The sequence below is a fragment of the Protopterus annectens genome, chromosome 8.part0, assembly GCF_019279795.1.
Source record: "Protopterus annectens isolate FY-2018-M chromosome 8.part0, PAN1.0, whole genome shotgun sequence".
Classification (NCBI taxonomy): domain Eukaryota; kingdom Metazoa; phylum Chordata; order Ceratodontiformes; family Protopteridae; genus Protopterus; species Protopterus annectens.
Window position 1 is genome coordinate 1372183187 of NC_056741.1, and position 27175 is coordinate 1372210361.

The 27175-nt window shown below is 41.8% G+C and overlaps 1 protein-coding gene across 1 annotated transcript in view; it reads right to left on the minus strand.

Moving 5' to 3' along the window:
• The window catches only part of DSCAML1 (DS cell adhesion molecule like 1), a 1743400-nt gene that overhangs the window by 1356998 nt on the left and 359227 nt on the right, over window positions 1-27175 (minus strand). Inside the window, exon 3 of the mRNA XM_044080956.1 lies at window positions 3525-3803. Within this exon, the coding sequence (XP_043936891.1) occupies window positions 3525-3803 (279 nt within the window). The remainder of the gene's footprint in view (window positions 1-3524; window positions 3804-27175) is intronic.

Sequence of the window (27175 nt, forward strand, 5' to 3'; positions counted from 1 at the left end):
AAGGAAGAACTTAAATTTTCAGTCTTAAGATCCTGATAAAGGTTTCAAAAATGGAACTAAGCAACACTTCCCAGCACTGATCCACAGCAGGAATCATCAGCAGCGGGAGCATCACAAGCATACTTTAAAACATGCTCTCAAAAGATAAAAGAAAATATTTTAACATATAAACTTGGCAGATTAAATCCTAAATGCTAAAGTACTGGAGGAGCACATTTCTACTCCAACTTACCCAATGTTTTCTCATCCTTGTCAGAGGGAACGAGGTAAGCAGCAGTAATCTGTTTGACAGAAGCAGTTATAGACAGAAAAATGTGGATCTATTTTAGTATTTTAAAACAAATGCACCCCTGAGCTACCCTGCATATCCTCAGACTTCCTGGGGCAGGAGAATGACTATCAGGTAAGCCATAAGCAATGAGAAAAATACTCTCTAAAGTGGGCAACATGGGAGGAATAGATAAATTTTCAGGCAAATACAACTGTAACAAATGCCATAGGAATTTCATTCTGCTCCAACTGCAAACTTCTTTCATCTTAGACAGATCTCAGAAAGAGACAAATTTTCAAAAGGGAAACCATACTTCCATAGAATCATAATGTTCAGACTGAGAGGAAGTTCCTGGAAAACCAAAATCCCCATGAAATGTCAGTACTACTAAAAAGCCAAGTCAGAAAGAGGGGGTACGCTTTCTTTTCTTGCCTAAAGAGCAAGAAGGCAAAAAAAAGAACTGTCAGGTTTTGTCATTATGTTCACTTTTCTGGGAATTATCCTTGGAAAATTACTTATTTTTATTAGGCTAAAGAACCTTCACCTGCCCCTTCCCTAAGACTGGCAACAGTAGTTCTAGTTTGCCTGTAAAAGCTGTGGCAAACATAGCTACCCCCCAGTCTTTGGTGGCTGCAACTGCTACGTCAAGGGGACACGGGGAAGAAGATAAGCAGTCTGAGGAGCAACAGTGGCTGAGCTAAAACAAGAGCAGGCCCGACACCTAGAGATACCCTTACAACTTTCTTTCTTTTCTTCTTCTACTGTGCACAGGGAAAGGTAAAACAACTGACACCAGTGGTTGCTCCATACGTAAACTATGAATGGGACCTTGAAGATGGACAGTGGAGACTGGCAACAGGTAAGCTAGAGAACAAGTGATGGTGAGGCAAGTAAATCACTCCCAGTCCTCCACAGGCACAGAATCCTGTCCAAAAACACAAACAAGCACATCTGACTAAAAGTTTAGACAAAAAAATGCAACTTTTCACACAAAAGTTCGCATATGCATTTATGCATAAACTGTCTTAGAAAAGCTTCCCAGCTAAACACCATATTCCAGTAAGAAAAACATGTTTTTCTCAGAAAAAAATCTATTAGCAGGAAGTTTTCCCTAGCAAGGACTTATCTACCCAGTCTTGTAGGACTGCCAGTCAACCGAAAGTTTCACAGAGTCCACCAAAGGAGGGCTCTTTGGCAGCAATAAAAACCTCTGAAGATATTCACACACTGTCTTTTAATAGGAGCTCCCTTCTTTAGAGCACGAGGAAGGTACATTTAAGCTTTAAAAGCTGAGTGGTCACAGGGGTAGAACCCATAGAGTAGGGGGTAGGACCCATAAAGTTCAGGCTATTGCAACAGTGATCTGTATGTTGAACATTTAGAACAAATGAAGTTGAAGCACTGACTGACAAAACAAACATAACTACAGCAGGGACATGTTTTAACAAGTCTTTTTCAATAGTTGACACATGCCTGTTTTTATGATGTAATGTCATGGGATTACAATGTGATTATTTAAACTCTCCATTTTTCCATATTTCTGCTCTGAAGAAGTCTTGTTTGCTTACAAAGGTGAAAGTGTTAAATGTATTAAATAACGTATGTTCAGTTGTTCCGCAGACATTTTGCTCTTATTTTTTCTAATTAATGCTCTAAATGAAAGCAAATGATCATGAGGCTCTAACACAAACAAATTACTTCTGCCAAAGTCACAGATTAAAACTCAGTGCCAAGAAATGCATTCCAGTGCTTTTTGGGAAAACTGCTACCCAGGCTAACTACTCCACTGAAATATGTACAGACAGTAATCTGGCCTTTGACCAATATGTGGCCAAAGTGGTAAGAAAATCATTCTATGTCGCTCAACTTATAAGTAAGGGCATGTCACCTAGGTCCAAAGTAGTCATATTGCCACTTTATTCAGTCCTTATCAGAAGCTTCATTGAGTACAATGCCCCCTTCATCAGGTACCTGACCACACATATGCAACAGCTGGAATGCACACAAAGGTTCCTTACCAGCAGAATCCAGGGTATATCACATTGTCCTATATGGAATACCTTAATGCCCTATCTCTATACTCAGTCTATACTCAAGTCTCTTACAGGCTACTGAGATGTGATCGGATCCAGTCTGATGGACCTTTTGCACATCTGCAAATGAATAGCATCAGAACCACTATATCCAAGAATTTAAATTTTGCTTGTGACATAAATAAGACATGTTGGCAAAACAGATGTGTCTCAGAGGGTCTCAGAGGGTCCCTTGCTCTGGAAGAGGTTCCTCTTCCAGGCAAAAAAAGAGTCCATCCCTAATCCTATTTAATTGTAACCTTGTCCAATGGATGGGAAATCAAAAGGTCACCCCAGTCTGGCCCCATGTCTTTGAGGGACATGGGTAGACAGTAATACTCAAACTAACATACCCCCCACATAACCTCTAGAAACTTTCTAACATACCCACTCCTATTAAATGCCCATTGTGTTGGGTTTCACAGCTAGGCTTATAAAGGTCTTGGCGGTCATTAACCTAGTATATACCTATGAACCTATGATATAGTTTCTTACTTTGCATAACAGATAGTAACCTTTCTTCTTTCCATCTGCTGTCTGACTTGCTTAGGCTTCTCTTTCCTCACCACACAAACTCCCAGATAAGTGCTGTATGCTTCCAGGCTCAACTCATGACATCTGGCAGGTTTCTGGTTCTAGTCTGCCTCACAAAAGATATATACATATTTCTAAAATTACTATAAGCCTGCTTGATATGACTAACTTTCCTAAAACCATGGTTAAAATCAGTCATCAGCCATGGCATGCTAAACCTTGCATAACATATGAAACTTTAAGGTTTTTACTACTCTTCCCTCCTGTAATCCTAAAGCAGATGCAATTCTTTGACACATAGACATTGGACAGGAAGCTATTGTTGTATTGTTGCTCATGTTGTCAAGGGTACCAGACTGCTCTGGTTAGGACATGTGCAGGAAGAAAGCAACACTGTTACTGAAGACTGAAACATATTATCTTCCTTTTTATCTTTCCTGTACTTCATCTGGTGGGTTATAAAGTTAAACTGGATAATATGCATGATATGACTAAGTGAATGAGACGTTGTCACTTATTAATGCAAATAAAGGCACAACATTTTGAAAGGAACAATGAATTATCAACCAGCAGCAAATGTAATGTAATCCACAGTATTTGCACCTCACATCATTCAGTGTTTCACTCTTCACCCACTCTTTACTCACCTCTCACAATAAGCTGCCTTTCACGGCTGACAGTGGCTGCATCATTGCTGGCAATGCAGGTGTAATTGCCATTGTCCTTCAGGGACACACTAGAAATCTTCAAAGAACTCATGAACTCTTTGGCCTCAATGGTGATGCCTGCCCCAGACATGATTGCGTGACCATCCTTCCTCCAGGTGATACGGATAGGCATGTCTCCTGCTGATACCACACAAGCGATGTAAATCAGCTGCCCTATAGAGGCAGGAGGGAACTCAAAGGGTTGAATTAAGGGGGGAACTGCAATAGAAAAATAACAGAACAAAATGATTAGGCAGATAAAAAGTGCATAGCACTCAAAAGTATTTCATACTCGATTTTTCATAACACTGAGGAATGTTTAGGCTTACTTTACAAGTTTCTGATAACACAAAAGGTGGAACCCTCTTATTGATGATGTTGTAAAAGTTTACATAGTATAAGCAACAGATGACTCAAGCAAGGAAACAAAAATAATCTATTTGGTAGAGAGAGTAAGACCCTCTACAAAGATTTGACTGTGCCCTTAAAATTATCCTACCAAGGTCTGCTACTGCTGACGAAGATTTGAGATTTGCAGAACAAATCCAGCTTCTTTAATTGTGTAGTGTGTGTGTGTGTGTGTGTGTGTGTGTGTGTGTGTGTGTGTGTGTGTGTGTGTGTGTGTGTTGTCTACAGCAATCCAATAATAAGCATGCTAAATGTAACCAGTGTAACACAACAAACAAAGGTTTCGCAGCTGCAATTCAAAACTTCTGAGTTTGAGGGAAGATGAAACTGATTTACTCATAATCATATGATTTAAACTATAACAGTATGATTTAAAATCTAATGTGATTTAAACCTTAGTTAAAAATCACATCAAATGGAATGTAAATTGTGCAAGAAAAGTAGAGATGTTTAAGTTGCACTTACCCATAACAGCAGATGTTTGAATTCTTTACTGCTGCAGAGGCCTTTAAGTTTTATGGGTTGTTTCCTGCCTAGGAAATGAACAACCAGCCAGCTTCCAAAAGCTCAGACTCCCTTCCACACTTTCACTCTGACTGCTGATTGCCTAGCCCAAGGAGGAAAAATCTGCAGTCAGAGTGAAGATTTCTTCAGGAATTCTTTGCCCCTACACACACACACACACACACACACACACACACACACACACACACACACACACACACACACTGAGAGAGAGAGAGAAAGATCTTAACAATCTTGAACCAATACACAACAATAACAATAAAATATACACAGAAAAGTACAGTTGTGTACCTACCATAAATGTAGATGTTCGAGTGTATTCACTGTTGCAGTCAGTACAATTGGGTTATCCTGCTGGCAGGCTACGCACAGTCGGCCTGAGTTCCAAAGTCTAGGTCCGGCGTCGGTTGCTGTCGCCTCTTCCCTGACGTCAGTGCGCCAGGGGTATATAAGATGCAGCCGACGCCATTTTCTTCAGTTTTTCTTGCCCCAGATGTCAGGTGCCCCTAAAATGGTAGGCTAAATTATGCCAAAAAGCATGCATGCACAAAAAAAAGAAGTTATGTCCTTACCATAACGTTCCATGTGGAGTGTTCATCTCGCCTTTGTTCTTACACATGGGTGTCGGAGCCGAGGATCGGCCGCTTAGCAAAGCTCTGCATCTAGGAGAAGCTCGAGACCAACCTATCTCCCACAGTTCCCTCTGCCTTTACCTCAGATCTAGTTTGCAAACAAGACCAGATCCAGCAATAACAAAGGTTATGAGCATAAAAGGATACATAAGTATACATAAGGATCAGACACTAGCTCAAGCCAGTAGGAACAACAGAGAGACCACTAGTGGGAGACAAATAGACCAGACTTCTAAATCCGTACGTTCTTCCAGACCTGAGGGTGGGAGGGTGGGGATGTAAGAACAAAGGCGAGATGAACACTCCACATGGAACGTTATGGTAAGGACATAACTTCTTTATGTGAGAGTGTTCAATCTCGCCGTTTGTTCTTACACATGGGTAGCGTCCCTAGCTCCATTACCCTGAGTGACTCACGGAAGAACGTTCCTGAGCACAGTGGAACCAAAAGATGCTCTATCCCTGGAAGTCCTGTCAACTTTATAATGAGTGATGAATGTATGCGGTTTAGACCAAGTGGCGGCTGCACAAATAGTGTCCAATGGCAGACGAGCCGCATGAGCCAGAGATGTGGAAACTGATCTAGTAGAATGTCCCTTTGGTTTGGTGGGCAAAATCTGATTTGAAGCAGAATAAACGAAGGTTATACAATCAGTTAGCCATTTAGAAAGTGTGGCCGTCACTGCCATGCCCTTTTTGTTGTCTGCAAAGGCTATAAAGAGTTGGTCCGCTTTTCAATGGTCCTTAGTTCTATCCAGGTAGAATCTGAGTTGTCTATGAACATCCAATTTGTGCAACATATATTCCAGCTTGTTGGAGTGGTTTTTGAAAAATGTAGGAAGCTCAATGGACTGATTAATGTTGTTGACCGAACAAACCTTAGGGAGGAAGGAAGGGTTGGTGCGTAATGATACCCTGTCCGGGTGAAAAATTAAATATGGCTGCTTGATGGAAAGTGCCTGAAGTTCTGATACTCGTCTGGCTGAAGTGATAGCCACTAGGAAAAGAGTCTTCCAGGACAAGAACTTTAAGGAACAGGAAGAAGCTGGTTCAAAGGGTGGTAAAATTAGTTGGGATAAGAGCAAATTTAGATTCCAAGGAGCCGTAGGTAACCTAACTGTTGGTCTGAGATGAAAGGACCCTTTCATGAAGGCTTTACAAAGCCTATGAGCCATAATGGGAGCTCCGTTTTCTCCTATGTGAAAGTTGGAAATAGCGGCCAACTGAACTTTTAAAGTGGCAGTAGAGGCTCCTTGGTGAAACAGCATGGACAGGATCTCCAAAATCTTGTTTAGAGGGGCTACTAAGGGATCTAAATGTTGTGTAGTCGCCCAGTAGACGAAACGTTTCCACTTACTGGTATAGATTTTAGTAGTGGAAGCCTTATGAGAGGCGACCAGCATGTCCTGAACCGCCGGAGAGAGAAGATCAGACCTGGCTAAGTAGGGAAGCGGAGCAGCCAAGCTGCTAACTTGAGGGATAGGAGCGACGGGTGAGGAGCTCCTGACGAATGAGTCAGTAGGTCTGGCACTGGGTCCAGAATCCAGGGCTCCCGTATTTGGTGAGCTTGAAGAAAGGGGAACCAAATCTGTCGAGGCCAGAATGGGGCAATGAGAATTATAGTCCTCTCCTGGTCCTTGGCTTTCTGAAGAAATTTCGGGATCAGTGGTATAGGAGGGAAAGCGTACAGGAGACCCGGGGGCCAATCGTGAATCAGAGCGTAACTGGGGACATCCCCTGGAGGGGGTAAAAGGGAAAGGAGCTTCTGCACTTGGTGTTCATTGGAGACGCAAACAGATCACAGCAAGGCTGGCCCCATTTGCGGAAAATCCTTTCCGCCACTATCTGATTGAGGGACCACTCGTGAGGTAACAGGATGGCTCTGCTCAACCTGTCCGCTATGACGTTGGATAACCATGGGATGTGCGTTGCTATCAGAAAGCGACCTGTGGATTCTGCCCATTGCCAAATTCTCATGGCCTCTCCGCACAACTGGTAAGACTTGGTTCCTCCTTGTTTGTTTATGTACCAGACTACGGACATGTTGTCTGTCTGAACTGCAATGGTCCCTAGAGGTAGAAGGGGGGAGAAGTGTTGCAACGCTAGAAACACTGCCCTCATCTCTAGAACATTTATGTGCAGGTTGTACTCTAAACTGGACCATTCGCCTTGGACTGTTTGTCCCTGAAAGATGCCCCCCCACCCTATCAGGGAAGCGTCCGTGGTCACTGTGGCTGTTGGTTTGGGTAACACAAATGGTCGGCCGCTGATGAAGTTGTGATTCTGTAACCACCAAGACAGGTGTGCTTTGCAGGTATTCGTAATGTGAATCTCGTGTGTCAGCGGTAACTGTTGGAATGACCACTGTGCGAACAGCAGCCATTGGAGAACTCTCATGTGTAGCCTCCCCATGGGAACTGCAATGAGGGAAGCTGACATGAGCCCTAAGACTTTCAGGACTAGATTGGCTGGGGATATTTTGGACAATAGCAGGAGAGATACGTGTTCTTGCAGGGAAGCTATTCTTGTGGAGGGGAGTTTTAGTAGCAAAGAACGGGTATCTAGATCTGCCCCTATAAATGAAATATGCTGTGAGGGCTGTAACGCAGATTTTTCGAAATTTATCGAAATCCCTAGCTGAACACAAAGGCTGAGTGTGTAGTCCCTGGCCTTTATCAGTTGACGCTCGGTGGTGGCAGAAAGGAGCCAGTCGTCCAGATATGGAAACACCCGGAATCCTAGGCGTCTCAAGTGAGACGCTACCACTGCCATGCATTTGGTGAAAACCCTGGGGGCTGAGGTTAGACCAAAGAGCAGGGCCCGAAACTGAAAGTGGCTGGCTCCCAGCCGGAAGCGCAGGTGATCTCTGGACACTCTGGCCATTTTGATGTGGTAGTAGGCGTCCCTGAGATCTATTGAGCACATCCAGTCGTCCTTCTGTAAAAACGGAAGGATCGATTGAAGCATGACCATCCGGAACTTCTATTTCTTCACAAATGTATTGAGAGTGTTTAGGTCCAGAATTGGCCTCCAGTCCCCTGTCTTTTTTGGAACGAAAAAGAACCTTGAGTAAGTTCCGGATCTTCTTTGGTCCGCCGGGACTGGCTGGATGACTCTTTTTTTTTTAGCAGCTTTGAGATTTCTATAGCTGCAGGTTCTCACAGATGGGGTGGTACATCTGGGAATCTTTTTTTGTGGTAATGGGGGAAATAAAAAGGGAATTTTTTAACCTCTGGTAATAATGCTTTTTACCCAATTGTCTGAAGTAAGGTTTTGCCAGGCCTGAGGGCATAAAGCCAAGCGACCCCCGACTGCCTCCAGAGCAGGACAGTCGGGCCTCCTCTCAGGAGTGCTGGAAAGGCTTCCCAGGGATGGTATCCCTGTCACCTTGGTTCTGCGGACCCCCTCTGCCGCCAGGGCGGCGTCTTCCATTTCTGCCCCCTCCTCTGCCTCTGGGGGGGGGGACATCACCCTGTGTGCCTGGGAAAGAGCCCTGGGGTTTGCAAAACCACATCTTTCCACCTCGTTGCCCTTTGGGGTACGGTCTGGATGGGGTGGAAAAACGGACTCCGACAGCAGACAGAGTCTTTCCCTCCTGCTCACACCGCTAGGGTCTCCTTTACTTTGGGGCCAAAAGAGTGGCACCATCAAAGGGGGCGTTAGTAAAGGAAGACTTGAAGGCTTCCGCAAAGGAGCACAGCCGCATCCAGGATTGTCTATGAAGAGCAATCGCTGAAGCTGCAGCCCTACTCGACCCTTCGGCCGCATACGAGATGAGCCTCATGGACGAGTTCACAATAGACGTAAGAGTATTGAGCTGCAGCATCTGTATTACCCTGGAGGGTATCTCCCAACTCTTTGACTAGATCCCTCTGTAATCGTGTGAAGTGTGTCAAGTAGTTCAGCGATCGCATGGAAAAAGTCGCTGAACTGAAAATGCACTTCCCATATCTGTCCATGGTCCTAGAGTCTCTGTTAGGAGGATGGACAGACGAGGAAGATTCGGACATCTCCTTTGTAGTGGCTGCGGCCACCACCATAGCGTCCACTGGAACTCCCTTAGTAAGGTATGACTTGTCCTGAGGGGCAGTTATATATTTGTTAGGTTTCCTGGGAACTGGCTCCACTGTGTCAGGTGCCTCCCACGCCCTTCGAGCAATTAACTCCATTAACTCGTCGAAGGGCGGAGTGACCCAGGAGGAAGAAGGGCGAGCACCAAATGCCTTCAGCAGAACCGACTCATCTTCAGAAGGGGGTAGGGCCTGCCAATCACCTCTCTGCTTCAGGATCTCCAGGATGTCAGCAAAGGAGACATCCTCCGAGGGTGATTTTGGGGACCCTTCTGACTCATCTAAGTCAGTATCCGATGTTAAAGATTCTTGTGGAGAATCTAAGTGCCTCCTCTTGCACAATTTTTTCCTTGGAACATCATCGGGAGGGGCATCCGATGAGGCCTCCGAGGAAGAAGGGGCTCCCTCTGGGAGTAGCTGAGACACTGGTGCTCTACGCTTATGTGTAGTCGTGGGTGCAGAAGAAGACAACGGACCTTTACTGGAGGGAGAAGTTACTTCTGCTGACGTGGTTGTCTGAGAAGACAATACCTTCCTCATGAGGTCGAAGGCTCCCGGACCCCAAGCTGAGGAATCCTCCGGTTCCGAAGAACGCGGAAGTATCTCCGACGCGGAGGCCAAGGGCATCGACCCCCAGGACGGAGCTGAAGTGATCCGTGCCGAGGCACCGAGGGGGAGTGTCGGCACCGAAACATCGGTTCGACTCTCAGTCCCGGAGCCAAGGATAGATCGTTGGCTCCGCGAGTCCGGTAACGGTTCCGATGGAGTCGAGGTCAATGGTGCCGACCGAGGAAAGGACGGTTCCGGCACCAAGAGCTCCACTATCATCAGATCAACATCTCCTGGCTCCGAAAGCTGAGCAGGCCTCGGAGGAGGATCAGATGGAGATAAAGGAAGGCCTTCGAGTCTCAACACCAATTGGGAGGAGACTGAAATGAGCTTGGACAGGGCCGTGTTCTCCATTAACTTCTGCACCACACGATCTACGTCAGTGTCGGAGAGGGGCCTGGAAGATCGGGTCAAAGGAACCGAGGACGGTGCCGACCTCAATAGAGCAGGAGGTGGAAGCTCCGTCACCGGTTCCAAGACTCGAGGCTCGGTGACAGTAAGAAGTTCGACACTCGGCCCCGAAGTCTGTGGAACCGGTAAACGACCCTTAAACGAAGAACTCAGAGCCGATGACATGGGCTCCGATGTCTTCGACTCCTTCGGGGATTTAGAGGCCTGGTCTGACTTGTCAAGAGCCTCTTGGAAGGCAGGCTTCAAAAGACCTCTATACATAAGCTTCCTGCGTCTATCTGTCATGACCCTTCCACTAAAAGAATGACAGATAGAACAGTCTTCTTGTAGATGGAGAGGGCCAAGACAGTAGACACAGGAGTTATGGTTGTCGGTGACAGACATCTTTTGCCCACACTGACACCTCTTAAATCCTGACTTAGCTTTTTCAGACATATCTGTAAGAAAAAACACTGTACAATATCAAATAACACTGTCAAATTGGTTTGTAAGTCCACAGACACAGCAATAAAAATTGCAAGTATCAATTTCCTAGTCCAGTAAGTAGGTGGGGTAGGCCCTAAGGAAAACTAAACTATATATATATATATATATATATATATATATATATGTATTATATATATAAAGGAGTAGCCAAAGGTTGACCAGACCACACACACACACACACTAAATATATGATCTCAAAGGATCAGAAGATTTTACAAGAAAAAAAGTTAAGAATTTAGCTTATCTTCCCAGTTGGTCAGAGCTCTTCAAATACGATGCGATCGGTTGCAGTGGCAAACTAGATCTGAGGTAAAGGCAGAGGGAATTGTGGGAGATAGGTTGGTCTCAAGCTTCTCCTAGATGCAGAGCTTTGCAAAGCGGCCGACTCGGAGCCGAGAATCGGCTCCGACACCCATGTGTAAGAACAAACGGCGAGATTGAACACTCTCACATACAATTTTTCCTTCATCTACAAGCAAATACACCACATATATGATTTAAACTATAACAGTATGATTTAAAATCTAATGTGATTTAAACCTTAGTTAAAAATCACATCAAATGGAAATGTTTGAATTCTTTACTGCTGCAGAGGCCTTTAAGTTTTGTGGATGAACAACCAGCCAGCTTCTGACTGCTGATTGCCTAGCCCAAGGAGGAAAAATCTGCAGTCCCCTATACACACACACACACACACACACACACACACACACACACACACACACACACACACACACACACACACACACACACACACAGGCACACACACAGGCACACACACACACTCTCACACACACACACACACACACACACACGCACACACACACACACTGAGAAAAGATCTTAACAATCTTGAACCAATACACAACAATAACAATAAAATATACACAGAAAAGTACAGTTGTGTACCTACCATAAATGTAGATGTTCGAGTGTATTCACTGTTGCAGTCATTACAATTGGGTTATCCTGCTGGCAGGCTACGGCGCGTCGGCCTGAGTTCCAAAGTCTAGGTCAGTAGGTTGCCCCAGATGTCAGGTGCCCCTAAAATGGTAGGCTAAATTATGCCTTTTCCTTCATCTACAAGCAAATACACCACATAGGTTGTATAGAGTAGAAAAGTATAGATAGGTCCCAGCAAAGAAAACAGGGGGATGGTGGGAGGGTAACCTGAACTGCAACGGTGAATACACTCGAACATCTACATTTATGGTAGGTACACAACTGTGCTATGTTCATCGTATTTCACTGTTGCAGTCATTACAATTGGGTTGAATCCCAAAGCTAAGGTTGGGAGGCTGGAGCTAAATAGGATTAGGAGAGGCTATAAGGCCCTGCAGAACTGCAGTGGCAAAGCCTGCCCTGGATTTAGAGTAGAGAGGTAAGTAATAGTGCTTTGTAAAGGTATGCACTGAACTCCAAGTTGCAGCCTCTAAGATGTCTTTGGTTGGTACTCCTCTGAGGAAGGCTGCTGAAGTGGCTGCTGCTCTGGTTGAATGTGGCCTAATGCCCTTAGGCACTGATTTGCCATGCTGTGAATAGCAGAAATGAATACAATGGCCTATCCACTTTGAAACAGTCTGTTTCGAGATAGGCTTTCCTTGTGATGCTGCAGCATATGCCACTAGAAGTTGGTCCGTCTTTCTGAAAGCTTTAGTTCTGTCCAAGTATAAGCTAAGCTGTCTGTGAATGTCCAAAAATATGCAGAATTCTCTCACCCTTATTCTGTGGGTTTGGATAAAAAGTAGGCAAATGAATTGTTTGGTTAACGGCCACAATGGACACTACCTTAGGCATAATTGTAGGGTTTGTCCTAAGCAAAACCCTGTCATGATTGAAAATGACAAAAGGTTCCACAGCCATGAGTGCCTGTAACTCTGAGACTCTTCTAGTGGAGGTTATTGCTAGGAGCAGAGCAGTTTTCCAGGATAAGAATTTTATGTCAGCTGCAGAGGCTGGCTCAAACAGAGGCAGTGTGAGTTTTTCTAAGACATAGTTGAGGTCCCATGTAGGTATTGGTGCTCTCCTTGGAAGTTTTATATTTTTGGCCCCTCTGAGGTACTGCCTCAGTAATGGATGAGAAAAAATAGGTGGTTCTGTATTGTAATGAGCTGAAATGGCAGAGGCATGAATTTTAATTGATGAAAAGGAAAGGCCTTTATCTAGCATCTCAGTTAAGTATTGCAAAATCTGAGGAATATTTGGAACAATCAAGTCAATACCTTGTGCTTGGTTCCAAGCACAGAATCTCTTCCATTTGTCTGCATAAGATTTTCTGGTGCTAGGCCTCCTGGCCTCCAAAATAACATCCATCACTGCTTTAGAGAGAGGTGTGCCTTGAGAGGCTATATTATCTGCCATGCCGCCAGGTTTAATGTTTTGAGTTGGCTGTGCAGTATCTGGCTGTCTTGTTGGGTCAATAAGTGAGGAATTTGAGGTAATGTCCAGGCTGGGCAGTGAGACAAGCTGTTTAGGATTGGGTACCAGTGCTGGCGGGGCCAGTCTGGGGCAATCAGTACAATTTTTGGTTTCTCTTGTCTGACCTTGAGGAGTACCTTGGGGAGGAGAGGCAGAGGAGGAAAGGCATATACTGTTAGATTTTTCCAGCTGAAAGATAGAGCATCCACTTTCCATGCTTGCTTGTGACAAGTCCTTGAGCAGAATTTTTGTAGTTGGTAGTTGTGAGGGGAGGCAAATAGGTCTATGTCCGGGCATCCTCAGGTTCTTGTTATCATGCTGAAGACTTGTGGATCCAATTTCCACTCGTGGGGATCCATCAGGTTTCTGCTTAGTTCGTCTGCCAGAGTATTTTTCCTTCCTGGCAGGAATTGAGCTTGCAGATGTACTTGGTAAGTCAATGCTGTGTGCCACAAGATCATGGCTAGTCTGCAGAGGCGGTATGAATGTGTGCCTCCCTGCTTGTTTATGTACCACATGATTGTAGTATTGTCCGTCTTTATTAGTAGTTGTCCTGGATGAAGATGATCCTTGAAGGCTATTAAGGCATTCTGAACAGCTAGCATCTCTGTTTGATTGATATGTAGATGCATTTGACTTGCGGACCATGTGCCCTAAATACATCTTCCTGCCATATGGGCCCCCCAGGCGTAATCTGATGCATCTGTTGTCAATGTCTGCCTGGCTGTGGGTAAGGTGAATGGCTGTCCCGTGTTGTGGTGACAGGCTTTTACCCACCATCGAAACTCCTGTTGCAGGCAGGGAATGAGGGTAATTATTGTTTCCAGGCTGTGGCAAAGTTGAGCCCAAACACTTTTTAGATACCACTGAAGTTTCCTCATATGCAGTCTTGCATATGGAATTAGCAGAATGCAGGATGACATGAAACCCAAGGCCTGCAGAATTCTTCTTGCAGATAACTGGGTCTTTGTTGCCAACATTTTGAAATAAGTAGTCAGTTGTCTGTGTTTGTCTGGCATGAGATAAGCCATCTGGGCAGTTGCATTTAAGCTTGCACCCAGGAATATTATCTCTTGAGAGGGTACGAGTTTTGACTTCTTCTCGTTTACTGTGTACCCTAGGCTTGTCAGTAATCTTTTTACAAACACCAGATGCTGTAGTAGAATGTCCTTGTTCTCCGCTTGAATAAGGCAGTCATCCAAGTAAGGATATATTTGTATTCCTCTTTGTCTGCAAAATGCAATTACTGCTGCCAGGCATTTTGTGAAGACCCTGGGCACAGTAGATAAGCCAAAGGGCAGTGCAGAGAATTGGTAGTGCATTGAGCCAGCTTTGAATCTGAGGTATCTTCTGCATGTTTGTCTGATTGGGACATGCAGGTATGCCTCTTTTAGATCTAAAGTCACAAGCCAAGCTTTCTTGCCCAACATGGGCAGAAGCTGCTGTACAGCCAACATTTTGAATTTTGGAATATCCAGATATGTGTTTAGAATAGATAGGTCCAGTATTGGTCTCCAGGCTTTGTCTTTTCTGGGTACCAAGAACAGTCTTGAATAGAATCCGTGATCCTGCTCTTGTTCTGGTACTTGTTGAATGGCCCTCATGTCCATGAGGGATGAAACTTGTTTTTGTGCCTTTGCCCATTGATTGCGTGGCAGGTCTGGCATACCGTTTTGCCTTGGCAGGGTGTGAAAGTGGAACCTGTAGCCTTGTGACACTATTTAGAACCCATTTGTCCTGGGTGATCATGTGCCAATTTTGTGAAAAAAGTGCTAGCTTTCCCCCCAAAGGGGCTGCCAAAAGATAAGTGCTTGGTGCTGGAAGTGGAAAGTCATTGAGACTGTTTCCTGTATGGCTGTGATTTTTCCTCTCCGCTCTTGGAGGTAGAAGCAGCCCATTGTTAAGGCCTGTATGAACCTTGGGGCTGTGATCTGCATCGGGGGTGTCTGTATCTGCCCCTTTGTGGTCTATCTGACACTGGAAAGGACCAAATTTTTGTAGGCCAGTTCCTGCTAAATCTGGGAGGCTGTACCTGCAAGAAATCCTTGACTGTTTGCATAGATTTAGCCTTGTCCTCCATTTTCTTCAACACCTCTTCTGCTTTAGCACCAAACAAAGTATCATGCTGTAAAGGAGCGTCTAATAGTTTTTCTTTAACATGATCCGGCAAATTTTGTTCTTTTAACCAAGCATGCCTCCTAATGACAGAACCTGTAACAGCGGCCCTGCAGGAGGCCTCAACAGAATCAAAACCACATTGTAAAGTATGCTTTCCAACTTGTTCAGCTGCATGTAATAAATCCTGCATTTCTTTATTGTCTGCACATTCTGTATTTGCTGGCATTTTCTGTTTAAGCAAAGATATAAGATATTGCTGATACTTAAGCATATGGAATTGGCAATTTAAAGCTCTTACAGCCAAGGTAGCACAGGTATAAATCTTTTTGCCCCATCTGTCTAGGGCCCTAGAATCCCTTTCAGAGGGGATAGGGTTTTTTGCAGTAGAAGCCTTGACCCCTTTGTGACCCTGAGAGATGGTTTCTGGGTCAGTTGCAGGGTTCTTATAGAGAAATTTATGTGAATCAGGAACCCTCTAGTATCTGTCTGGTTTAACAGGGGCTGGTGGTAAAGAGTCTGGAGAAAAACTGGACTCTGTAAAGACATCATCTACAATGTCTAAAACAGGCAGGATAGCAAGGGGCCTGTGCTGGGGCAATAAAAGGAAATCTCTGAGCCTTTTCTTGGATTCTAAGTAATCTTGGCTCTCCCAGTGAAAATGTTCCCTCATAGTATGCAGTGTTTCCCCAAAAGAATAATCCTCAGGAGGAGAGGCTGAAGGGATGGATTCTTCAGCATCAGAATCCTCATAGGGAGGAATACAGTAATCCTGTTCAGAGGAGGAATCAGAGGAAACGGAAACCTGGTCTGAAGATTCATATTCTAACTCTTGCCTACGCCTCTTTTCAGGAGGGGGATGGGAACCCCTGATCAAAGTAGTAAGGTCTTCGGCCATTTTAAGCATCTGTTTTTTAGGCATGGAGGCCTGTCCAGGTGAATGCTGTACATGTTTCTTTGTCTTTAGAGCTGCTTTAGTCTTTGTCTTTGTAGCTGAAGTAGGTTTCACATATAACTGTGTAGGCCTGAAAATACCCTCAGAAGCCGATGCCTGCTCAGCGGCTCCGGACCCATCTGAGGGAATAGTTTCCGAGTGTCCAATACCTTGAGTTTCCAGAGGCCCAGTCGGCTCCACGTAGGAGTCAGAAGCGGCCTGTGGCTTTGAGGTAGCAGTCGTCAGGGGCTGTGAAAGTGTCTCACGGCGAACCGGCGACAGGCCTAGAAGAAGCCTCATTGTCGGTTTTGGATCTCGGATGCCTGTCCTTTTCTTTTTCTTTTTGTTATTTTGTAAACTCCGGTAGGCATTATATAATTAAATCTTCTGCCAAAGTAATGAAATGCAAAATCGTACCGAAGCTTAATAGTGCGTTGGTTAAATCTAGCACAAAACCAACAACTAGCAACGTTATGGTCAGGGCCTAGGCAAGGAATACAGTAAGAATGAAAATCCTTATGAGGTATTTGCTTCCCACAAGAAATACAGTTATTAACTTTTTCTGACATCAGTCTGGAGCAAGAAAAAAGTTTCCCCAATGGGGTACTTAGCTTAAATGAAGACTTTGGATCTGAAATTCGAATTTGAAAACTTCAGGAGTCAGCTGACCGGCACTTGCAAACTGCTTTTGCTTCGGGCACCACGCGGCAAGAAAGACTGAAGAAAATGGCGTCGGCTGCATCTTATATACCCCTGGCGCACTGATGTCAGGGAAGAGGTGACAGCAACCGACGCCAGACCTAGACTTTGGAACTCAGGCCGACTGCGGGTAGCCTGCCAGCAGGATAACCCAATTGTAATGACTGCAACAGAGAAACACGATGAACATCATACTTTATGTCCCAGTTACAGCTATAAATAAGAGTGTGGGGGGTGAGTATGGCTACTGCAGCAGACAGGAAGTTGCATATATATTGATATGGGTAAGTGCAACTTACACAGTTGTATTATGTTCAACATTCCCACTGCTGCAGTTGCCTTTAGGCAATATAAGTTAATTACAAAGCCTATCCAACCTGGAGGAAGAAGGATATGGATCCAAGAACCCCTAGAAAATGGTTCTTGCAAAGCCAGTCCTGGACCTTGAAAAGGAATCTAATTTGTAAAGTATGTAGAGAGGGCAAAGTTGCTGCCTCTAGAATGCTTTTAATAGTCCATCCCTTCCCTGTATGCCAATGTAGATGTGAAGTCTTTACTAGAATGTGTGTTGATACTATCTAGAACTGATTTCTCATGGCAGGTATAACAAAAGGCAACCACCTAGAAACAGTCTGTTTTGACATAGGATGGCCCTTTTTCTCCCATCACAAGAAATAAACAGCTGACTAGCATTTCTAAAGGACTTTCTTGTTGCAGGTGACTCCATTGTCAGGAAAGAGTAATGGTTAGTTGCTTGTCTGGTGCCAAGATCCATCAGATCACCCATGCACTGACGTTCTTGAACAACAAATACCAATATGACTCTATAAGTCTGAAGAAGAAACTCCACTCCCTAGAAGCCCCCCTCACCCTGGAAGACAATGACATCTGTGTAGTGACTTAAACATGGAGTAAAATAGCAGACAGCACTCAGCTGTGCAGGGCAATAATGCCTTGCACACATTTAGACCAGCTACTGCACAGGAGGGTAAAAATGGTGGAGGAGTATCAGTTTACATTAAGAAGAGACTCACATCAAGGCTGATAAAACTGCATGATGCACTACAGCTTTTTCATGTCCATATAACCATCAGAACGTTCCCATACCATACATCAGCTAGCTAGAGAAATCACTCTATGACAAAAGAAAGCCACAATAACTATCTACAGGGATTAGAACCACAATGTATTAAATCCGCTACCATTCTCCTAGGTAATCTAAACTATATAAATATAGACCAGGAAACCTGCACCACCACTAGTGCACAAGCACAGAGATTCCCGGGCTTTGTCGATATAACTGCCCTGGAACAATTACAGTATCCACTACGGGGAATGACATCTTGGATCTGCACAGATGCATCTGTACCCCATAGGAACAAGTGCAGGGCAAACCCCAGAAACAAATCCACATGTTGGAACCATAATATCAACAAGCTTTATAATACAAAGAAAAGAATTTTGACCAAAAGTAAGAAGAGTAATTCCTAGAATGTGAGAGCCCTTGTCACTGAAATAAACAAACAACTCAGAAACATAATAAAATCCACCAAAGCCAAGTTTGAGGTTAAAGTAGCTACCCAAGTCAAGGACAATCACAAGCCTTTTTTAGTTATATTTATAATCTCAACAGCACAACCCAGCAATGCATGGAGCTGATTCTGAACAATGTTACCTAGACTGAGGCTGAAGATACAGCTAACTTACTGGCCATTAAATTTAGCTCTAAGTTTACCCCTCTCCTCCTTCCTGTCTGTCCCTCAAGCATACCTCTTGAATGTCAAGATTTTTGAAGAATGTTGAGATTTTTGCTTCATATTTTTGGTCTGTTCCTTCTAAAATGTGTTTTTTTGGCAAATCACTGATGACTAAAGTCACTAAATAATAACATACATTTGAGTTTCAGACTTTATATCCTTTAGAAAATACATGATAAAACAAATATTGCTATTCTAGCAACTTTATAAGTTGATAAGAACAATATTTAAAATCTGTCCCTATTTTTGGGCCTTTGTCCCCTCATTATTTCAGGCTTTGTCCAGATTTGTTGCACAAAGAGGTTGAGAGGTATGCCCTCAAAATATATCAGAAACTGGCTCACCTCCAGCTGTCAGACAAGACCAAGTCCTAAAAGTGCTATCAAAACATAAAAATACTGCATTGATGGGTCCTGACGATATCCCCAAATGCATAAATAGCATGAAGCACATTTTGGACACACCCCTAACAACACTGTTCAAGCTTAGCCTCCATAAAGGTTCTGTACCAAGCAAATGGAGAACAACTACAGTCATTCTACTGCATAAGGGAGGACCATCCATAGACCTATTACAGACCCATAAGTCTGACAAACCTCATATGCAAAGCCATGGAAATAATTTATCATGGAATTAATCAATCAGGACATAAGGAAACTCCAATGACTGGACCCATCTCAGTTTGGATTCATCAAGGGCAGGGCATGCTTACTCAACTTGGTGGATTTTTTTGAAAAGGTCACAAAAGAAATGGATGAAGGCAAAATGGTACACACTGCATACCTCAACCTGCTCAAAGCTTTTGACACAATTCCCCCCTCAGGCATAGTAAAAAAGCTAACCAAACTGGGAATAAAATAGGATACAAGGCCTGAACATGTCCTACATGGACTGATTCAAAGCCCTGTCACTATACTCTGAATCCTACAGACCGCTAAGAGGTGATCTATTTCTGGCATAAGGCATCCTCTGACTGATTGCTGATGGATTTACTGCACATCAGCAAGTCAAATTGCATCAGAAATACTCAGTCTAGGGATCTAAACCTCTTCTGCAACATTAACTCACAAATGAGCCAAACAGTGTCAAGTCCACTTAGTAATACTAAAAACAACACTGTCACGGCTGGAAAACACACAACGAAGATCTTTATTAACAATTACATACGATTGAGCGCTTTCTTCCTTACATACAGGGATTTCATCAGAATCTACATTCATTCCCCTTTTCCCCTATAAATACTTTAGTCAAACTATAACGTCACTTATTACAAAATTGATAGGATAAATTTAAAGTGCAAGGTGCTTACTAAAACCATGTTAAAAATTATATAAATATTTTTTGTTATTAATACATAAATAAAAACTTTTAAACATAAAACAGAGTGTTGTCACTTCCACTTATTTCCATAAAAACATACTTCTTCATTTTGTAAATTCCACTTTTTTATTTAATATAGGCTTTATGGATATAATTTCATTTAGTCCCGGGGGTAGGCTTGCTTGTAATCTAATTTGCCATTTTGTTTCCCTTTCTTCAATATATGTTCTGTAATCCCCACCCCTTGGATTTCTTAATACTTTCTCTAAAATACTGAATCTAAACTCTTTACAGTCCTGAGTACTACTAATATGTCTATATAGGGCATTGTTGGAGTTCTTAGTATTTATCTGGTATGTGTGTTCATATATCCTCTCTTTCAGTTTTCTCTCTGTTTTGCCTATGTAGAAACTGGGGCAGGATTCACACAAAGCCAGATAAATAACTCCAGTAGTTTGGCAGTTCCCTCTTTCTGGTTTCACTACATTTTTCAAATAGTTGTTGATTTTTATTTTTTCCTCTGTACAAATATATCTACACTGTGAACAGTTACCACACTTTGTGGTCCCATATTTGTTGTTCATCTTAATGGGCATTTCAAAATTCTTTTTCAAATTTGGACCAACTTTATATACAAAATTAGGTTTACTTTCTCCTATATTCCAAAGCTTGGGGTTGTTTCTTAGGATGGCCCAGTTCTTTTTAATAATTTTTTCTACCTCCCTTGCATAGCCACCAAATGGAACAATCATAGCTCTTTCATAATTTGTATTATTATTATCTGTGTTGTTTATTTCCCTTCCTTCACTCAAAGCATTGTTGTTTCCTAATAGTGGCTTGTATTTCTTACCTCATTCATCTAGAATGTACTGCACATATTCATTTATTATTTTCACCGGATACCCTCTTTCTTGAAACATAAGGGCTACTTCTCTTAATTCCTCTGGTAAGTCTTCCTGTTTTGAGGTCATCCGGGCTACCCTAATTAGTTGTCCCTTAACAATGCTATGTTTTTGTCTAATCGGGTGATCACTAGAATATTGCAAGTAAGAATTGCTATAAGATGGTTTCCTGTATATCTTAGATTTGAAACAATTTCTATCCTTTTCTATGTATGTGTCCAAATAATTTATTCCCTTTTTGTTATGCACATATGTAAACTTTAAAAACCCCGTACTTTTGTTAAGATGTTGTACCAAATCTTTAATCATATTTTCAGGACCTTTCCATAAAATAAATATGTCGTCTAAAAATCTAACATAAAGTCTCATATATTGGAAGAAGTCACTACTAAACACATTTTTTTGCTCCCAATGTAGAAGCACAAGATTGGCAAAAGCAGGTGCACAAGAAGGTCCCACTGCAACGCCCCTATGCTGCCTGTAATATTCTCCATCAAACATAATGTAACTGAAATCTAAGACAATTTCCATAAATTCTACTATTAAGTTTTATCTAAAGTTGTGTTCTTATGTAGACAATCTCTAAAAATGTCTTATCCCTCCTGTTTTGGGATGGATGTAAATAATTCCACTACATCAATAGTTAAGAATATTACATCTTTATCCCACATCTCTTTCTTAATTCTTCCCAAAAAATCCCAAGAATCTTTTATTATATGGTCACTGTTCACGACCTGTTGTTTCAACCACTTATCTATAGTTGCTCCAAAAGGATACGTTTTTGAACCTCGTCCATCCACAATTGGTCTAAAACTTAAATTTTCCAAGTCTTTGTGGGTCTTTGGTATCCCAAAAATAGTTGCTACTTTTGGATTTAAAACTTTTAAATATTTATATATTTCTCCTGTAATTCTTTCCTCTAGGAGATAGTCTTCCATGTAGTAGTCTATTCTTTTGTTGCTAATATTTATCTCATTAAGAGAAGCCAGTTGATATGTTTCTAGATCGTTCAGCATTTCAAAGATTTTTTGGGAGTATTCCAATGTATCAAAGAAACCCATCCCTCCCCCTTTGTCTGGTCACGTAACTCTTATAGTTCTATCATTCTAAAGCTTTTGCATGACTTCATTTTCTTTGTAAGTCAAATTTTTATTTTTAAGAGTATGCTGCTCTTTACTTTTCAATTTATAAATATCTTCCATAATTGCTTTTTCCAAAACATTTAAGGTGGGGTCTAAAGGTGGATTATATACACTTTTATTACTAGGTTCCATATTGTTATTTTTTCTCCTTTCAACTTTAATTTTGTCTTGAAACATATAGGCCAAATTTAACTTTCTCAGGAACATTTTTAGTTCTATAATGGTGTCAGTGTAGTCAAATTGCTTAGCTGGGACAAATTTTAACCCTTTCATACACAATTCAAAGTGTTCAGGTGTTAATTCTATCCCTGCATAGTTGTAAATATGGTATCCTTTCATAGTATTTGCTACTCCATTTTCTAATATTTGTTCATTTTCCCCTACTTCCTGTTCCTGTTCTTTCTGTTCCATCCTGTTGTCCATTGCTCTCTTTCTTGTTCCAGCCCCACATCCCATTCTTGTTGGTACTGAAAAGTTTGAAATTCATATGTGTCTTTATTAAATTGTTCTTTGTTGTAATAACTTACTTTAGGTTCTAATCTTTGCGTTTTTCTTTGCCCATTAAAGTTGTTGTTCAAAATATTTCTATTATTTTTCTCTATACTACTACTATACTACTCTTAATCACATATGCCCTATTCTCCCTGTATTCATCTAAATCTCTCTTCATTTTCTTACATTTTGTTTTTAATATTTTATTACATTTAAAATCTATATTATCTAATTTTCTATAATACACCCCTTCATATTCAGAGAATAGAAGGTCATTTTTAATTTTCCCATCTAAAATTTCTGCATCTCCTATCAATATACTAAGCTTTCTGTCATTGTTTTTTATTATTTTCCCAATTAATTCCATACCATATCTGTCAAACATTTCTGTAAATTCTGCTATTAAAGAATCATCATAGTCCAAACCAAATGGAAATTTGTAAATTCTGAGACCCTTAGGTATTATTTTCTTATTCAAACATTCAGATAAATACCCATTCTCAAGTTGCAATTTCTTTATATCAAACATTTTTGTTTCAGACTTAAAAATCATATCCTTCACTGTACCATCATACACATTCTGTTCATCATTCTTATTCTTGTGTATTTTATCTACCATTACATTGTCTGAAAAAGCATATTGTTTTGCTAACAAATAGTCAAAACCTTTTAAATGTCCTGTAGTTTGCAACATTAGCAGAACAGTTTGGAAGGACAGGTATATCTCGCAGAGGTCACCTCTGCAGTGGAACAGACTCCCTGTCCACATAAAACAAATTCATCCCTGTCCATTGTCAAGCGAAACTTAGATCTATGGAAGGGAAACTGTTCCCCAGGACTGTCCCCTGTAATATTAATGGACGGATGCAGCACCTAACCGCTTTATCCCATGCATAGGTCCCCTCAAATTAACCCATTTATTCTCATTGGGGGTAATATATAATTATTGACCATGGGATGGGTAAGGCCAATCTTTAACCAAATAGGATAGGTTAATAGTGCAAAAGGGAAACTGGCTAGGCTTAAAATGGCCCACAAAGGCAGCTATCCTAGTACTTACCTACAAAACTGGTTGTATTGAAATAGTACATAAGGTGCTTATGCACATTTAGGGTATGTAGAATATATTCTCCCTACTTCTGAGGATCTGGCTAAAACACAGGGAAACTAATGGCTTGATTCAAAGTAAACTCTGAAACAGCTTTGGGGATAAATAAGTGATTTGTTTTTAAAGAGACCTTTTTTCTATGGAAAACCAAATTGGGTTCACCAACCATGAGAGCTTAACTCAGTTACTCTTCATGCAGATGTGAGAGCAATAAGAGTTCTCTTCATGTAGATGTCAGAACAATAAGAAGTACAGACTTCCATGTGATCAACTGGTTTAAAAGGAGACACAGTTAACTTTTCCAGCAAAGAGTTTACAACCCAGGAAGGGACCAACTGTTCTCTAGGAGACCTAAGATGTAAAATCCCCTTCAGAAATTGTTTTAACAAAAATACGGAAGAAAGAGGATGATCTATGGGATCAGATGATGAAATGGGTGCAAGATATACCTTGAAGGAGGAATAAGTCAAGCTACAGGAAAGTATCTCACACAAATACTTCAGAACCAATGATGCATAATTCCTGATGGAACCCTGGTTATTTGGTAGGCATCAGCTAGAAAATGTTTACTTGCCAACAAAACATTTTCTAGCAGCAGATTTTCCATCTTCTTTTAGTAATTATTGCACATCCTCATGAAAGAGATGCCTAAAAGGAATCAAAATTGAATCATCCAGGCAGCTAGTTGAAGCTGTTTGAAATTGGGGTGTAACAAACTTCCTCTATCTTGTGTGAGTAAGTCCAGTCTGTGAAGAAGCTTGTGGGCAATTCAGTAAGAAGGGAGAACCAATGTTGCTTGAGCCAAAATGGAGTCACCACAATGATTTTTGGGGATTCCTCCTGAATCTCCAGAGCTAACATGGATACAGACCCTCCCTGCCCATATTTTTGCATATTTTCGGTCTCTTCCTCATAAACCTTGTGGCATATCATTGAGAAATGAAGTCACTAAATAATGACAGAATTCTCAGTTTCAGACTTCATATCCTCTGGAAAATGCAAAACAATACAAAGCATGTTATTCTATCAACTTTTTTAAGTTTACAGAGAGCAATATTTAAAAATTGCCACTATTTTTGCCCCCCCCCCAATATTTCTGGCATTGTCCAGATTTCTCAAGCACAGAGTATGATAGGTATGCCTGGATATCAGTGGACAGGACGGACATGCATAAAGGATCATTCCCAACCACGGAAATGAAAAGGCATCTGTTTTCCAGAGTTGCTTGTATGGAACCCTGGAGCAAAAATTGATCAGTTGTCTGTTTTGAAAGGAGGTAATCAGATCTATTTAAGGTGTTCCCCACACATGGATCAACTGCTGGAAGACCTGCCTGTTCGATATCTATTCACCAGAGTCTGTCCCACACCTGCTCAGTTTGCCTGCCACTATATTTTGCTCTGACGGAATGTAACATGCTTGGATGGTTAAAGAGTGGTGCAGAGCTACCTCCCAAGCTATCGCAGCCAGCCTGCACAGAGGATATGAACTGGTGCCTCCCACTTGTTTATGTACTACATCACTGTGATGTCTGTAATCACCTTAAAAGGTCCAAGGTACCACAGATAATGAAGAGATTTCAAGTCATGGATCACAAACATCTCCTTGAAATTTATATGCTTTGGTCTGTCTGAGGTATTTCACAGGCCTTGCAGCTTTACCCCCATAGAAATTGCTTCTCAAACAAAATGTGAAGCATCAGTAGTTATATATTGACTTGGGATCAGATGAGAAAAGGGAGATCCTAGATTTAGAGCCACTTCCTCTCTCCATCACTACAGTTCCTTCTTGACAATGCCCAAAATTAAAATATGAAATTGCAGAGGATGAAGATGTTGGGTTCATGTGCTTTTTACAAACTACATTGAATTTTTGCCACGTTTAATCTAGTGAGGGGATTCATTTGGAATCTGATCTCTAGAATCCTGAGATATTTTTTTACAGAAGTCTGAGATTGACTGGAGAAGTCCACAAAAGTTTCCAGATAAAAATCCACCTTGTGTAAGAAAAGCCTTTTGCTGCGACGTGTCAAAAAGGTATCCCAAAAAGTGGGAAATAGAGATTAAACCTACATTAGGGACTCTTGACATCTGGGAAAAGACTCTGCAAATACAGCTAATTCATTTAAATAAGGAAATATGTGAATGCCCTGTAATCTGCAATGAGCGATCACTGGTGCTAGACAATTTGTAAACACCCTTGGAGGTGCAGATAACCTAAAGGGTAATGCACAAAATTAATAATGTAACCCAGACACAGAGAATCTGAAAAATGTCTTGAAGCCTGTGGGTATAAGAGTGTGATGATATGCATCCTTTACGTCTAATGTTAGTATGACACTCAAAGGAGGAATTAGACGTAACAGTGTCTGATGGGTCACCGTTTTGAATTTATTTTATTTTTTTTAATTTACTTATTTATTTAACATTTGTTTACCAGGGAAGTCCGACTGAGCCAGCAGCCCATTTTCAACGGAGGCCGGGGGAGAAAAGCTCCACATAAAAATCACACAGTATAATAGCTCAAACTTTTAAAGTTCAGAATAATAGGTACTTTCATACAAAGATTAAGAAAGGGAAAATCTAGAACTGGTCTCAATGAAAATTCTTTCTTTTGTACCAGAAACATTCTAGAGGAGAAGCCCCGCCTCTTTGGTATAAAAGCAATGGTTTTATGACACCTAGGATGACTAGTTGTTGAAAAACCTGGGGAAAAACTCTAATTAGTTCAGAGGATGGGGAGGAATTCCCCTGAAAGGAGTCACTTCCATCCAATGTCAGCTGTAACCTTAAAGAACCACTTATGGCACCCAAGAGTCTGAAACAATCTGTTGCCAAAGTGGAATGTAAAGAGCCAATGTCTGGGAAACAGTTTGAGAGATAGGAGTGGGGGAGGACATGGGAGATAAAACACTGCAAAGTCATTCTGAAATATAATACCATTCCTTTTTTGAAAAAAAAAATCTTGCTTCTTGTTGCTGCCCTCCTGACATCTCCAGTTACCCCAGCCATTTAGCCACCAGAGTGAAAATATAGGATGGATCCAGAGCTTTGTGAAGCTGCTTAGTTGATGTATCTTAGGCAGGATTCATAGGTTCATAGGTAGGTACTAGGCTATTGGCCCTAGGGCCTATACAAGCCTAGCCAAAAAGGTACCCTGGCTTTCGCCACCCAAGAAAATTATTTTCCTGTGCCTCTGTCAAGCAGAACCACTGAAGTGATCCCTAGGGTGAATTTCCTATTACCCATCCAATCATCAAGATTTTTTTTTGAAGAGTGTTAATGAGGAGCTCAATTCATATATCCAAAAAGCTACTGGAGCAGTGAGAATGATGAACATCTTTATATACCTTTACATCTATACTATAATGGACTGTACATCACAACTAAAAGTAAATTTCAGATTCTCATAACACTATGCAAAAATAAAGGACCTTAACACTATTATGTCATTCCGCCATATAATAAAAAATGTCATCAATAAAATGCACATACAACTTAATATTATATGCCAACAAGACACTTACACCTCTTTTCCCAACCTGCCATAAACTGGACAGCTGG